The sequence below is a fragment of the Rissa tridactyla genome, chromosome 10 (assembly GCF_028500815.1).
Source record: "Rissa tridactyla isolate bRisTri1 chromosome 10, bRisTri1.patW.cur.20221130, whole genome shotgun sequence".
Lineage (NCBI taxonomy): Eukaryota > Metazoa > Chordata > Aves > Charadriiformes > Laridae > Rissa > Rissa tridactyla.
Window position 1 is genome coordinate 16,029,586 of NC_071475.1, and position 15,408 is coordinate 16,044,993.

The following is a 15,408-nucleotide window of genomic DNA, read 5'->3' on the forward strand; positions in this document are numbered from 1 at the left end:
TAGCATAAATATGAATCAATTACTTTGTTGTGTGATCATGTGGCCACCAAAAAGTTCAGAGAAGGCTGACACTGAGTGTTGCCCAGAGAAGCTGTGGCTGCCCCATCCCTGGAGGGGTTCAAGGCCAGGTTGGACGGGGCTTGGAGCAGCCTGGTCTGGTGGGAGGTGTCCCTGCCCAGGGCAGGGGGTGGCACTGGGTGGGCTTTAAGGTCCCTTCCACCCAAACCATTCTGTGACTCCATGATTCCCATACAGTGGCAGCTCTAGCTCTGCTCATATATGCCTACATCAACTGCGAGGAAAGTCAAATGTATGTGCACAGCTGGGAGGGGAAAAAAAACACTACAGAGGAAGAAAAAAAAAAAAAATCCAAATTTACAGCACATTTTCCAGCCCCAGTTAAGCATATTTTAAAGCCCCAACAAATATCCCTTCATTACCACCACATGAAGTTGCATTTAAGGACCAAGCCACACTTAAGATCTAGCTATACGTTTATCAGCAGAAAGCAGGCAGGATGCACTTACATCGATGAGGTCCGAGACGTCGTGGATGTAGTATTTACTGACAGCCGCGTTGGTGGCTGCCAGGTTCAGCAGGTAGTCATTCCTGGCTTTAGTACACTTCAGCTTGTTTTCAGAATATTTGGCTTGTCTCTGAAAAAGCAAAACGAAATGTCAGAGCACAAATAGGATACAACTTTCACAGCTTCTCTTGCTGCAGGGCCCCACGGCACCCTGCAGCCTGGGTGTGACATGTTAATTAATAAAATTTGGTATCGGCTATGGAAACAGGCCCCCTTGCCAGGCTGGAGGAGATCACAGCTGAACACCCCTGGTATCGTTAGCCAAGGCACAACGAGCACATTCTGCTGAGATGTACCCGGCGCATCCCCAGCACAGCTGCTCTTCCTTTATCTGTGCATTCGGGGAGGTTTTGGCATCAGTCAAAATTAGAGGGCCAAATTTTCCTCCCAGATACGCTGACATACATTTGGACTCGCTCCAGATTTATGCAGCTGTATCAAAGTGGAATCTGGCCCAGAGGCCCATGCTACAAAATTTAGAACAGGACCCAGAATGCAAAACTCCGTAGGAAAGCAGATGTGCTCAGATCTGGGGCACTTGCTCAGGCAGATCACCAGTCTAAAGGTTTAGCACAAAGGATTAACCCTTCAGGGGAGTATGCTGCTAGACAACGTCCCAGTGCTGGATCAACATGCGAGCAAATGCGTCCCGGCTGGGGAAGCTATTGCTTTTTCTCCAAACTTAACAGAAAAAAAATACAGTTTTGGAGACCCTGAGATCTGGAGGGATTTGCTGAAGCTGGAATGGAGTTAAGTGTTTTGACTAGCAAAGCCAACTAAATGCTGCACTTTAACTCCCAGACAGTCTGCGGAGGAAGAAACACTGTTGTTTTATATATCCAACCCTTTTTTGCCTGCCACGAGCCTCTGAGTGAAGGAACCCTGGGATGGCTATTGTGCATTGTTAAAAGCGCTTTTTTAAAAAAGTAAGTCATGAACAAACCACAGCCCCGTAACAGGGTCCCACGTGTGGATCAGAAAGCGGCGCTGTGCTGAGCCAGACACACCGGTGCTCTGCCCTCTCTGGGGCCAGCGCGGCCTCTTGGGTGCGAGTTGGGGCACAGCCCAGCCTCACCGAGACCCGGGTCCCAGCCCAAGCAGCCAGCACCCACCTTCTCCTTCATCTTCTCAATCTTCTTGACAGAGCTCCGCCGCTGGGGCCTGTCCTCGTGCCGCAGCAGGTTCACGCTGATGTCCCCTGACTTGTTGAACTGCTTTTCCTCCTGCTTCTCCGCCTCCTTCAGCTTGCTCTCAGCGCTGATGCTTTCTGCGTGGTACATGTGGTAGGTCTTCATCACCTGAGGAAACAGAAGTGGTGTAAGTCACCAGCCCCACAGCCACACGAAGCATCAGTGCATGAGAAGACAGCCATGGGCAGCTTGGGACAGTCTCAGCTGGGCCAGCGCTGTTTGAGACCACTATGGCATTAAGGAACAACAAGGTGAGAAGGAAAATCCCATAACGTTAACCCCAGCACTAGCCCTATTTGGAAATGGCACAGAGGTGGTGTAAGAACCGTCACCCCTGCTCGGTCCCCACTGCAGAGACAGGCTGAGATGTGCCTCCAGCACACACCTGCACTCAGAGAGCACCGCGTGTCTTCCTATAGGGAAAAGAGAAATAACTTCCAGTGCTTTGCTGCTGGGATAAGGGTCTCCATGACAAGAGACCGGGAGGAGGCCAAAGTCAACCTGAAGTCACTTTTGACCCAACCATCTGTTCCTACACTTGAACTTGCGAAGCCAACCCATCAACATAACCCCTGCTCTACCATCCTGACGCTCGATCCCATCTTGAAGGTGGAGGAGCTGCAATTTCCAAGCAGAAATGGAGTTCGTCTCCTATCACCACTTAATTCTCCGCTTGCTGCTGCCGGTGAGCAGAGACAGTGCCAGGGTGGACTGCAGCAACACCTAGTTCTTTAAATTCAACATCACCATCAGTGACTCTGGACAGAGGATGCTGATGCTGATCTACTGCCAGGAAGACTCCCGCAGGCAAAACTTCTACCACAGCCTTTCCTTTCAGATACAAAAGCCCAAAGGGCACATTGCAAGCATTTTAATGGAGCTGGCAAGAGGAACACATCTGCTCTTCTCTCTTTATGCCTTTAGTCACATTGTCCCCTTTTATCATCCCCCTTCAGGATTTGGATGTTTTATTTCACATTGCCTTGACAAGGCTGGAGATGCCTGACTTCTCACTGAGGATCAGTCTCACGTGAAGTCCCTGGGCTCCACCGGGAACGGCACTGGGACAGGCTCGCCTCGAGGCCCACGAGTTGAAAAGGAGCAGGAACCCACAAAAGCAGAGTAACTTTGCACAAGCCTTAATGAAGAAAATACAGAGTTTTCCTCGGCTGCGGTTGTCAGCAGGAACCAGGAGTGTTTAACTTGGACAAGGTTAGGCTGAAACATATGATCTCTTCTCTTGCCAAGCACAAACGTCAGCTGCAAACGAGCTCCAAATGCTGCAGCGAAGCCTGCACAAATGTGCCATCACTGGGAGTTACGATTTTAGGGAACTGCAAGGAATCATTAAGTAAAGGCTTGTGCCTTGTTTCTGAGCTGCTTTATTTCCTGCATCCTGCAAATTCTAACACAGATTTGAGCCACGTATTTCAAACTGCAGTTTCTGCAGTGAACATCATAGGACCCACACAAGCCAGACAATTTCTGGGTTTTTCCTAAGGAGAAAGACTAGAAGGCTTCGCTGAGCCCTCCTCATCTTCACTGTCTCCACCATTTGGTGAAAAACTCAGAGAGAAGTGGAAAAGAAAAGTCCTGTGCTTTGGTGCCATCGGGCAGTAACAAGAGAGGTGCAACAGAACGTTGTAACGCCGTGCGACAGGAAAGACCAACAATTAAACAGTGGTCCCACTTGCATGATTTTTGTGAAGTCCAAAGGTTATGAGAAGGTCACCTAACCAGAAAGGCTTCAGCACAATTCACTGCTGTCTCCATTCGCCCCCAGCTTCACCACTCTGCCGCAGGCCTGGGGAGATGCTGCTGTAGCCCATTGACTCCAACGGCCCCACAGCCGCGGGGGAACGTCAGCAGCCGGAGGGGAAGGCAGGGCCCCCCGCAGAGCACCAGAATGGGGTCCCAGCCCCACTGCGCTCCAGCACCTTTGCACTGACTCCGACTGACTTATTTCCTAATGACCAGAGGAATTTTCCCTAGCAAAGGCCTTTTTTCCTCCTCCATAATTTATCCCTGCTTGAACCTGGAAAGGTAACACGGGAACCAGGTTTAAAACTCCTCTGAAAGCCTCTGTAACAACGTGCAAAGGACCTAACATGATCATGTTAAAATATTTTCCCCAGACATCAGTGTCCATGTTGCTGAAGCAGCTCACTGTGCCGACCGCGTCCCTCCCCAGCTGCCATGCTGCATGGCTCGCACCTGAAAATTCGGGGGATATTTCTGTTTGTTTTAATATCTGTCTTAATTTTGAATGGGGACTACCTGCACTGCAGCAATCAGCCCTTTGATCCGCAACTCCCTCGGGCCTTCTCGGCGCTGGCAATCGAGTCACACTGTCCCTGCCTTGCGCTATTGCGTCCTAAAGAAAAACTGCCACAGCTGCGTCCCTGGGATCTTTTCTGCAAATAAGTTAATTAGCTGCAGTGGAGGGAGAAAAATATGTTCCAATGTTCATTAGTTATTTAATAACACAAGTTGTGTTTTCCAATATTAATAACATGTTCTGGATAAAGGCCATTGCCAAAATACCAGCCATAAATGGCACTGTTTGCTGTCCTCAGCTAGAAGTGCTTTATATTCCTAAACAGCTCGTCATTAAGGTTCTGACCCACCAGAGGAGCCAGATCAGAAACGGGGTGACCCTTGTTAAGCACAGGCTCGGGCCCCTGCAGCAGAGGAGACCAAAACACAAGCCCAGCGCACGGGGTGCAGCAGAGATGAGCACGGCCACAGGGGAAAGCCAGCCAAAGACAGCAGCCCCCTCCTCTTCGGAGGGAGCCTGTGGCACAACCGCAGGGACACCCACGGCGTAAGGGCTGAGAAAGGGACAAATCCATCAGACCGACAGACGCTGACCTCCATCTCCCCAGTCTTTAAGGGAGCATGAAAGCAAGCACATCCTTTTCAGAGGATTTCTGTGGTGTGATACAGAGCATCACATCAGTGCATTTCTACCGTGTGACACCGTCAACGCTTGCTACAGCGTGACACTCGCAGAGAACACCCGCAAACCACGGGGGTACAGCCTCCCCATCGCAGTGCATCCCGTGGAAAGGGAAAACTTCCTCCAGCCAATTCATGTCCTGTCACACAGGGAATGATGACTATTATTGCTATTTTTAACCTGGATAATGTATCTATAGATATTATGCTAATTAATACTATTTGTTTCTCAGTTATTAATCCTCTTCCATACCACCACGTGACAAAGAACCGCACGGCTTCACATGGCAGTACTGGCATGGACCCCAAGGCACTGCCTGCAGCTGTAGCCGTGTCCCTGCACGGTGGCACATAAAGCCCTACCTCAGATCACCCATCGTCAGTGCCACACGCCAAATGGCACATCGCCGCCAGAGCCACAGAAAACACTCCCAGAACGGTGCTCTGGGGTTACTGTTGTTCTTACCCTAATTTTGGCCTGACTTCTTCAGATAGGAATGTGCCCAATACCAAAAAGGACCTATGAGCGGAGGAACAAAGAACCTCCAGCCTTTATGGACTCCAACTTGCTATCTGTCCGCTGGAGTCTGTAGGCAGGAGTCACAAGAATGAAGCTGGCTTTAATTCACAGCTAAATTTGCTGTGCAAAACTGCTCACAAGCAACTCTTACTTCAGAACAAAAGTCATCTACCTCCTTTTAATTAAAATGAGGGTGGTTCTGGGGTTTAGTTCTTTGCACATAGAGTCCACAGGGTGACTTGCTTGCATTAGAACAGCAACAAGGCTGAATTAAAATCAATTTAGTTATTTTGGCTTAAGTTTGAGACAGTGAATGCCTGAGAAGCCTGTAAAAAAATTATATAGTTTCCACACACTGCACAGAATTCCCCTCCGAAAGGCTTAAAGAGCAGCCTGGCCAGGGCACAGATGTACTATAGATACAAGCCTTGGCCACAGGCAAGATAAACGACGTCCTTGCCTTGCCAGCAGACAAATGACATTTTACAAGCAGCAGCTTGGTGTCCTTTGAGCCAGGGGTCCTTATTCTCTATGTGATTTTGTCAGCAGCCACAGCTATTGAATGTGCTGCTCTTGGGTACCCAACACATTGCAATGAACATGACAAACTCCAGGTCTCTCCTGAAGATGTCCCAAAACAACTCCAGCACGCGGCATCAGCCTGCAGGCCAAGTATGCAGCTAAGCCTGCTTCACCTGATGTCTCAAGGACAGAAAACAACTGACTGGAGAGGAGCTGGTTTGCACTGATCAGTTTTAAGATGATCTTGTTTGCCCGACAGAGCCTGCTTTTTCTTCATGTTTCATTGCCATTTCTGAAATGAGCGTCTCTTCCTCCTCCTTCCCAGCCAGATGACACAATCGGTTCGTTATCTCAGCAGCAAGGTCAGTTCAAAGAAAACACAAAGCTCTTCCAGCCGTTCCAGTCTGTTTCACCGCTCACACACATTCTGCTCAGCACGTGGGAGCAAAGCAGTGAATGGGGGAAGTCTCAGCTCCAGGGAAGACGAGTTTTGCCACAGACTCAGCAGGAGCAAAATTACTCTCCATGCTCTCCCTTGGCCAACCGCACGCCCTCTGGACCTCGGCCCACTTCTGATCCTCAAGCTGACCGAACCGTGTCCCTCAGGTGATGCTCCTGCCCCATGTCTGGGTTCCGAGTACACTGGTGTTATACCCACAGGTATTAAGGTCAGCCCAGCCCTTGTTAAGTCTTTCCTTGTTTTGCATCTGTCATGCTGCTGTTGTAATTAATCTTAATTAGTCACCACCACTAATACAGCTTGTGACATTCAACCGTCAACAACACACTCCCAAATCTCACGTGGGCTTTTTAATCCAACCTGGTTATCCACCCACACTGCAGGTCTCAAAAACTGAATCCTTCAACAGCTAATGCAGAAACAAACCTGTTAAGAGAAGATTTATGGGAAGAATTTCAAATAATATCATTCATGCTGTGTTGTTCAGGCCTATTTTTCAAAATGATGGAATAAAATGATTGTTTAGGAATAAACCTAGTGCAGTGTTATTTACGTACCAGTAGCAGACACAACTAAAGAAAGCAAATATACCATCTCAATTTTCCAACACAAGACAGACTTTATATTGCTTTGTTGAACCTAAACCACAAATAAAATAAAAAACCCCAATTGCTACAGGGCAAGAGACAGAAGCAACACAAAGACTTTTACTGTCCTACTATGAAAACCTGCTTGAAGAGCGATGTCCTGAATTACAGCGTACGATTTCACCCGGGGGCACAGAGCCAGCTCCGCAACCAAAGTGCTCCTTGGAGCAGGGAGATGGAGCCAAGCACACATGAGCTAAAAGTTTTACGCGTTCCTCAGCAGAAGGTCATGTTCAGCCACCATCCAGAGGCCACCAGGCTCACATGAGCAGGTCAGGTTTCAGCTGCAAACTGGCACTGCCAACTCAGAGCACAACTCCTGAGCCGTGAGCGCCTGGCAGGAGTCACCAACCGAGGGAAAATGGAAAGGGGCCTAAAGGCAACCCAGTGTAGAAGGCCCATCAGGTGACAGCATTACAGACACCAGGGATCGCACTGGCTCACGCCCAAGACATCTCCATTTATGCTTAAGTGAAACTGTTACATGGCATGATCTGCCGCCTGATGCGGCCGCAGAAGCCCTTCACGGTAGGAGCACTGGGAAATCCTCCTCTGCTGCCGTCAAAACCAGTGAAGAGTGAAACATTCTTAATGAACACAAGAGGAACAAACGGGCTGTACCGCAGGATGGCAGGAGGGGAAGAGAGCCTCCTCAAGCCACTGAAACATTGAACAGACATTTTGTTCTAACAAATGACATTGGCGATGTTCCCCTCGCTGCACGGGCTAGACATGAGTAGGATCAGCTCATTACTCACCGTGTAAAGCTCATTGGTGACTTTCAGGAGTTCTTCATGCATCTGTAAACCAATCTCCTTACTCTGGAAGACAAAAAGAAGCAGCATTGAGACTCCGTTACGCTCACAACATGCATTTCTGAAAGAAAAATACATTTTGAAGGGAAGAGCGAAGAAACTGTATGACTTCCAAAGACTCCATGCATATGCACCTTCATCCTTTCTCCAAGCCACATTCCCAGGAACGGTCTGCACCAGTTGAGGACAGCTCTGTGACAGCACTGCCCTCCCAGAAGCACGTCCCCAGCTGTGACCAGCAGCAGAAGCGCGTTGCCCTCAGGGCCCTGCACAGGTTGAGCGCCAGCAGCAGCACATGGAGGCTCAGCCCTCGCTCTGAACACCCCCAGCATGCCATGGCTCCGGAGGACCTCACGCCAGCCAAAGGGCATCAAACTCCAGAGATAGATGGGAGGTGTGGAAAGGCGGGGGGTATCCCTACAAATACCCAGTTCAAACTCAGGAATAAGTGAGGTGAGGGGTTTTTCCCCGACTAGCTGAACAAAGGTACGCAGAAGGTCTCCAATGCTGCCAAGTACTGGCATGGACACTGTGGCGCCAGCAGAAGGAAGAGTGTGCAGACGCTGGCAAGCACGGTAGGACAGGGAAGCAGTGCATTGTTGTTCTCCTCTCTCCTTAAATCAAGTGACCAACCTGATCCCGACAAGTATCCAGAAGTACCTGTCCCCAAACCTTCCAATCCCTGTGCCCCAGTGGATCCCGATAATCCCCAGCAAAGGCTTTCACAGCCATCCCACAGAGAACAAAGCCACAGCAACCTATTTATTCTGCCGCTATCTAGCTGCATTTTTCACATCGCTCTTGTGCCTCCAGGGTTTGTCTTTCTCCTCTCAGCTGACAACGGCGTGGGTGGACCTTGGCAGCACAACTGGCTTCTGGTAATGACCATCTTAAATATCTTCTGCCCTCTCGGAGATCTGCCCTCTCCTGGCTCCCCTGCCAAAAACAAGACTTGCTGCTCTGCTCTGCAGTGGAGTTAAAGCCATATGCATTTTAATTCTACATATTATTTTAAAAAATGAAACAGCCCTGCAGCCTAAGAAATGCCCCAGGGCCCCTATTGACACCACTTCAGAAATCCTGTCTAATATCCTTCCTGTTCCAGGAGCTGAAAAGACATCAGCAGCAGGGCTGCCAATCCGCATCTGGGCTCTGTTTTTTTCCATTTCTACATTAAACCCAAAGTACAGATGACCTCCTCTTCCAATCTGCTTGTGACGGTGAAATTTAAAAGTAAACTAGCATTTTGATTTCCTTCAATTTTCTACAAATCCTTAACAAAATAAAATGCGTGATTATAAACATGAACACATACAGTACAGCAAATCCTCATCCTGTTTCAGAATTGCTGCATTTTCATTTAGGGTTGATGTTTGCCCATGGATCACCCAAGCCGGGTTTCAGAAACCATGATGAGGAACATCGCACAAATTATTTATCCTGCAAACACACAGGGATGAATCTGGAATCGCAGACAATATTGCTTTGCCCTTCCACTGCCTGTATTTATCTCCAGCCCACAGTCAACTCGCTGCGTGGATCTAACACATAACACCCTTCCCGTTTTGGGGATTTGTTTCGCGTGAAGACTGTCAGAGCGCACGAGAGCTGGGCCTGCTCCTGCCAGAGGTGCTCCACAGCTTGACTTTGCCTGTTCTTCAACAAGACCTGCGTTACTGGATGCAGGTGAGCGGCTGTTGCATTCCCCGCGCTCAGCTGGCTGCGTGTTGGTGCTAAACCAACTCCCCTGTAAAATTATACAATAAGCATTTTGCGGGTACATGAATTGCTTAATTTGCATGGCTCCAGTCATACAGTATCGCCTGTCAATCCATCTGGATTTGACAGATTTATTAAAGGCCCCTGCTGCTGGACTTGCCATTTCCAATCAGCTTTGATAGCTCAGAACGCAGATTACCAGGGCTTCCTACCCCGAGTACTTCAGGTTTCAGGTTCCCCTTGACCATGACCCACCCTCCCTGTTTTGTCTTCAGTAGTTCATTTTCCCTATTCTGACATGAGTGAACCAAAGTCTCTCTCAAAAAGGACATTATATTATGAAATAGCTACACCACAGTTATATAATGAGGTTTCCAGTTTCACAACCGCAACAGCCAAAGTGCAACAAGCTTAGAAGAAAGCTCACTGCGAGTGTAAAAACTCGTGGCATCTTCCTCCCTCCACCCCCCTGTCTGCTGAAATCCTATTATTAGTTTGTATTTTCCCTTTTCTTGCCAAGCAGGATGAAGCCGCTCCAGTCACCTACCTCCTCCAGCAGGAACATGGCATTTCACGGGAAAGGCCACAACTCAGGGAGCTGCTGAACATCTACGCCTGGCTGTAGATCGAGCCAACTCCTACTCAGAAATCCAGCGGATGCTACTGCAGATGTGGATGCAGTGCCTTCCCACCTCCCTTCTAATTACACCCCACATCTCTCTGTACAATCTTCTTGGCTAGGAAACGTTTATTATAGCTTGAAGATGTGTTTAAACTAAGTATAGACATCCCCCTCTCCTTCCAAAAAAACCCAAGCCAAAAACCAAGCACTTTCTTTCGGATTTCCGCAAATAACTCCACGCATTTTGTGCACACAGTCATGGAAAACAACAACCCATCAGCTTCTTGGCTGGGTAGCTAACAAAGCTCACAACACAGAGGTCTTCTAATTAAAGCTAACTGGACAACCTACATATTGAAGTGTTTAACCTTAGATTAAGAAAAGTTAGAATTAAATGTGAAGAGTGAAGCAAGGAATCTAAAGAGTAAAAGCACTTGGTGTTCAGTGAATATCCAGTAATTACAGTTTATCTGTGAATTAGCATCATCCCATCTTCACAAGTGCAACTGATACACGCTGCTCCCATTCTTATGTGCACGAGGTGCCAAGAAGATGCCAATTACCAGAAGGTGCTAAGTACCCCCAGCCATCTGGAAACCTCATCTGCTGGAAACCCCAAGTCCCTCTCCCCTCCCCGCAGCCCCTACCTGCTCTCAGAAATCTCACTGTGGCTTGCTAATAAGCAACAGAGCTATTAAAAGCATCCATCCCTCCCAGACACATCCAGAACGGGAGCTGTTTAAGTCAGGGTCTGCAAATGGGGGTCTCAGGCCCGGAGAAGCCCGCATGAGCCGAGAGCCGCACGTCCCCCTCCAGCTGACCCCACGTCGCGAGTCACAGCCCGGGCGCTGACCCCAGCCTGTCCCCAAGCAAGGCGGGGGAGGACGGGCTTCTGGTGGGAGCGATGGCCCAAAGTCAACGGCAGCTCTTGCCTCTGCACCAGATTTCCTGTGTGGTGCAGGGGAACTCCACAAAGCTGTAATTTTCCAACCTTATTTTAGACTCCTAAATAGAACAACAAAAAACAGCTCAGTTGTCTGCAGCGTGTGGTTCCCACGCGTCCCACTGACAGGGAGGGACCACAGGTGGGTACTACATTTGAAGACCCATTTGCTTATAGACACGATACACCAAACACCCTGGATCCTGTTGCTGGAGACCAGAGTGGTCTCTGGCATCGTCAAAAGTCTCCTGGCATCCAAGAGGGCAGCAGCCAACCTCGTGATGCTGGAGCCTCCTCCAAACACAGGCTGGCGTGAGGCTGAGGACTCGCCTCTCTTCTGAGTTTGCTGCCTCCCTCCCCTTTCCATAACAGGGAAGTTACATTTGTGTGTTTATGAGAGACAATGCCAAAATGTCATTCCAATTCCCTAGTACCATCCACAAAAACCAAACTCCAATTTAGCTGCTTGCTTTATGCCTTCCATTCCTACTAAAAAACACAGTTGCTTGCTGGGATAGCAATGGCTTCAATTTAGCAGGTTTATTAAAATTCCTGCTGCTGCAGACAAAGTAAGGGGAAGAAGCAACATGGACTATTGGCAACGAAGAATGCTTATTTTAAAGACAAAGAAAAGAACTCCCTTCCAGACAGACACCACTTCTTCATTAAATCTCCATCCAGGGCACTGCAGTATGGGGCATAATTAAATTCACTGTCACGGAACGTAATTAAATCTCACACTGGGGAATAACACAGTGCAGTTATTTCGGACATAGCAATGCTCTGTCTCAAACATATAATTTCCTGTATTCCATACTTGGAAGCAGCAGCAAACGTCTTTCCTTCTGCCACAGCAGGAGGTATAAAGGGAAGAAACACCTGCCCGGCTGAGGGGGCCGGCGGGGCGTCCCTCGCCCAGGGTTTGCCTCTGCCAGGGGACAGGCGGTGCGATTTCACAGTGACGGAGACTCACTCTGACAACAGATCAAGTCGGATCTCCGCAGTGCTGTATCTCAGCATCTCTGTTTATTGCCTGCCTATTAGCAACATTAACACACTTGCCTTGATAATCTCCTGCACCAGGAACGTGACGCGCACTGGAAGCTCCAAGGAAATTTGCCCAATTGAGTTTTCTTCCTCCACTTCCCTCACAGGCAGGGCTGGCCTGTCTGCCGGGGCAGGCGGGGAGGCTGGCTCTTCATTTCAGTGGCACAGGCTCAGCTGCGGGCTGGGGATGCTCGGCCAGAGGACACTGGTTCTCAGCGCTCCCTGCGGAGCTCCCCGACTTACCTGCAGGTCCCCGCCACAGCACCCCTTCGCAGGAGCTCCGTGACACCCCCAAACACCTGCACAGCGCTGCAGTACTTGCTGATAGAACACTGTTCCTCAACGTCAGCGATAAGCGCTCCGTCTCCAGGTCCTACATTTCCCAGGAAAGCTTCTGCTGGGAAAGAGGAGACAATACCACTGAGGCCACACGCTCCCTGCATTTTGTGTCTGCAACCCAAGCTCACCTTATCGCATCTGCCTCCATGTCAGTGCGGAGGGCTGCAGCGAGCACGGGAAACCCCTCAAAGCACAGCCCACCTCCAGACCAATCCTGGTGGCAGCTGAGCTGAAGAACCAGGAAGAGCTGGAGAAGCAAACCCAATTTCCACTCTTGATTTCCTGCAGCTCTGTACACCCCACCCAAGCCACCTGCCTTTCAAGCCATATGTGTCACCCGGGGAGACTGCGAGGAGGAGCTGAGCCACCACCAAAATGAAGCCACCCAGAGCCGCTCCGAACCGCATTCAACCCCAGGGCTCTTCAAAGCAGTCTCAGCACAGAAAGCCTCCTCTGGTCTGCCACTCCCAGCGCTTGTGGATGCTCTTCTGATGGAAAACAACCGCAAGACCCAGCATGCCAAGGTAAACAAAACGACAGAAACAGAGAACATTTCCATAGCCTACGCTGGCCCCAGTCTAGCATCTGCCATGTCCCACCTGCAGCCAAGCTCCCCATGCGTGCTGCAAAGACCCAGGACAGCCGAAACTCACTCCATGCCAGGGCAGGCATCAGCACAGATCAGAGGCCCAGAAAACCAACTCAAATACACGGCAGAAGCCTGAAGGTGAAGAAGATGCATCCCATCTTTCACATCTTGTACTGAGAGATTCAAAGTAGGAGACACAAGGATTTTTTGGCCCATTTTTAATTATGTCGACATGCACCCCAAAGGCATCCACAACTATCTAACCAGCGACACCGTGGCACTTCTGTGGCAACCATCAGCGTTTCTCTTTCAGCCTGGATACACAGCTCCTGGTCTCCAGGTGACATGGTGTCCAACTCAAAAAATCTCTCTGCAGACATTTATTACCCTGCTTTGGAGAATGATAGTTTCTGTGCAGCAAGAAGCCATACCCACTAGAGGACAATTGCCCTTTGTCACTGCAACCATAACCAGCCAGTGCAACAAGTAAATGATACCATTACTGGCTCTTTTTATAAAGACGCTGAGACACGTTTAATATCCCTGCGGGCTCCTCCTTCGCTGGCACAGCCATCAGCGGCACAGCCCCCAGCCTCGGCATCGCTAATGAAAGACGTTAGTCTTGGGTCTGGAGGCTCCAGCAAACTCCCACGATGAAAACTGCCATATATATACTGTGGCTTCAGATCAGAGGGTCACAGAAGCAGGGCCAGGTGTCAGGAAAACCCTCAATCGACACCGCTCTTCCTGCCCTCACATCATCCACGCCGACGGGACGCAGTTGGAGCCCTCGATCGTAGCAATATGTTAAATACTGAATTCTGAAGCATTGCCAGAAGAAAGATACACAGTTATAGTTTAACTGCTGTGAAAAAATACAAGGCGGGTAGGTGGCGGGGTTAGGCTTCAGTGTGCAGGGGTTCAGCTGAAGAGCATGAGTTCAGAGGGTGAGACAAATCATACCCTCACCGAACCAGATCACCAAAGCCAGGAATTCCTATATTCCACATCTGGGAAGGGCAGAAAAGGAAGGGGAAGAAAGAAAACAAATGACTGGATAGGAACAACCGCCCATTTTGTAACAGAAGAACTATATCAGAGCCTAAGTCCAGGTTCGACACACATTTTGTAAATGGTTCCTGCCTTACAAGTATCAGTTACAAGCGTCTCTCCGCTCTGCCTCGAGACCACCTCTGCATGAATCCCACTGACACCTCCCGTAGCCCTGCTGCCAAGGCCGGTGCAAGCTGTCACCGACCACAGACCCAGAGCCAGCTCAGCTAAACGTCTCCAACCCAAACACTAAAACCTCGTTCCCCATCATCTTCCCCTCTCTCCTGGCTGTGGAGAAGCCAAAGGGCTCTCTGGCTGGCCACGGGAGAGGAGTTCCAGAGCGACGCACGGCCCCCGGCCAGGAAGGCGTGCTGCCAGTCAGCGGGAGGGCAGGACACTTCGCTGGAGATGGACAAAACGCAGGGCCCCAAGTTTACTGATGAAGGGCCCCCGCTGCTGCCAAGCGCATCCAGGGAAGCCGAGGGGAGAAGCAGCTCAGCACCCGGCACCTTCCTGGCAGATCACCACCGCACTGATCAATTCCTTCTCAATTATGCGCATCCTCGTACCCCAGATATTACATCTCTGCTTCTTTGCTGAGATTGTTTACATTTACATAATGAAAGCACAAAACACAAAACCTTCCAGTTCCTCCGTGTACCCGCAGCATGTCACAACCCATTAATAAATTCTAGATGGGAGGAATTAAAAGTGACATCTCTGGAAAAAAATGTTACCCTAATTTACCATCAAAGAGCAATCTACAACAAAACCGAACAGCTGAACCACAACTGTGGACGCCTTTAACCCTTCTGGAGCCGGTTTACTCGCCCAGCAGTTCTGTAGGGTACAGCCTCCCCAGGAGGAGGGCTTCAGGCACTGAACTCATCATACGCTGAACCAGACCGGATAGAACAGTGGAAGATACCTCCTCTGAGCAATCTCGTACCAGCTGCAAGGTCGGACTGGATGTCTCAAAAAGCCTTTTACCAGGATGCTCTTATTCCCAAAAGTGCCTCAGGCTTCTCAACAAACACTGCTGCGAAGTGGGACTCGCAGCCCCAGACCCCCTTTTTGGGCACAGTGTGCCATAGGTTAAGAAAAATAAACAACCTGAATATCCCAAAAAGTGTCAGCCTCCCTAACCACATTAAGGGCAAATAACAACACGAAATAAGCCTTTTCCATGATTTAGCTGAGCATTATTTCCAGAGACACAGGAGTCCTGCTACAATTTAAATCTTAAGGGACAAGTGCAAGTGAAATAAGATGATCCCCACAACCCTATTGTAAAGCCTCCCCTGGATTAAAAGCAGCTGCTGGCTTTGGCAGGCTGCAGATGGACTCAGCGCTGCCTCACCTCTCCTGGCAGCCAACGGCGGAGGGAGAAACAACGAC

The 15,408-nt window shown here is 49.6% G+C and overlaps 1 protein-coding gene across 2 annotated transcripts in view; it reads right to left on the reverse strand.

Moving 5' to 3' along the window:
• The window catches only part of SRGAP3 (SLIT-ROBO Rho GTPase activating protein 3), a 122,013-nt gene that overhangs the window by 41,437 nt on the left and 65,168 nt on the right, over positions 1 to 15,408 (reverse strand). For both annotated transcript variants that reach the window (XM_054216181.1, XM_054216182.1), the window contains exons 4-6: positions 7,642 to 7,704; positions 1,699 to 1,884; positions 528 to 656 (exon numbers count right to left, since the gene is read on the reverse strand). In XM_054216181.1, coding sequence (XP_054072156.1) covers positions 528 to 656; positions 1,699 to 1,884; positions 7,642 to 7,704 — 378 coding nt within the window. The remainder of the gene's footprint in view (positions 1 to 527; positions 657 to 1,698; positions 1,885 to 7,641; positions 7,705 to 15,408) is intronic.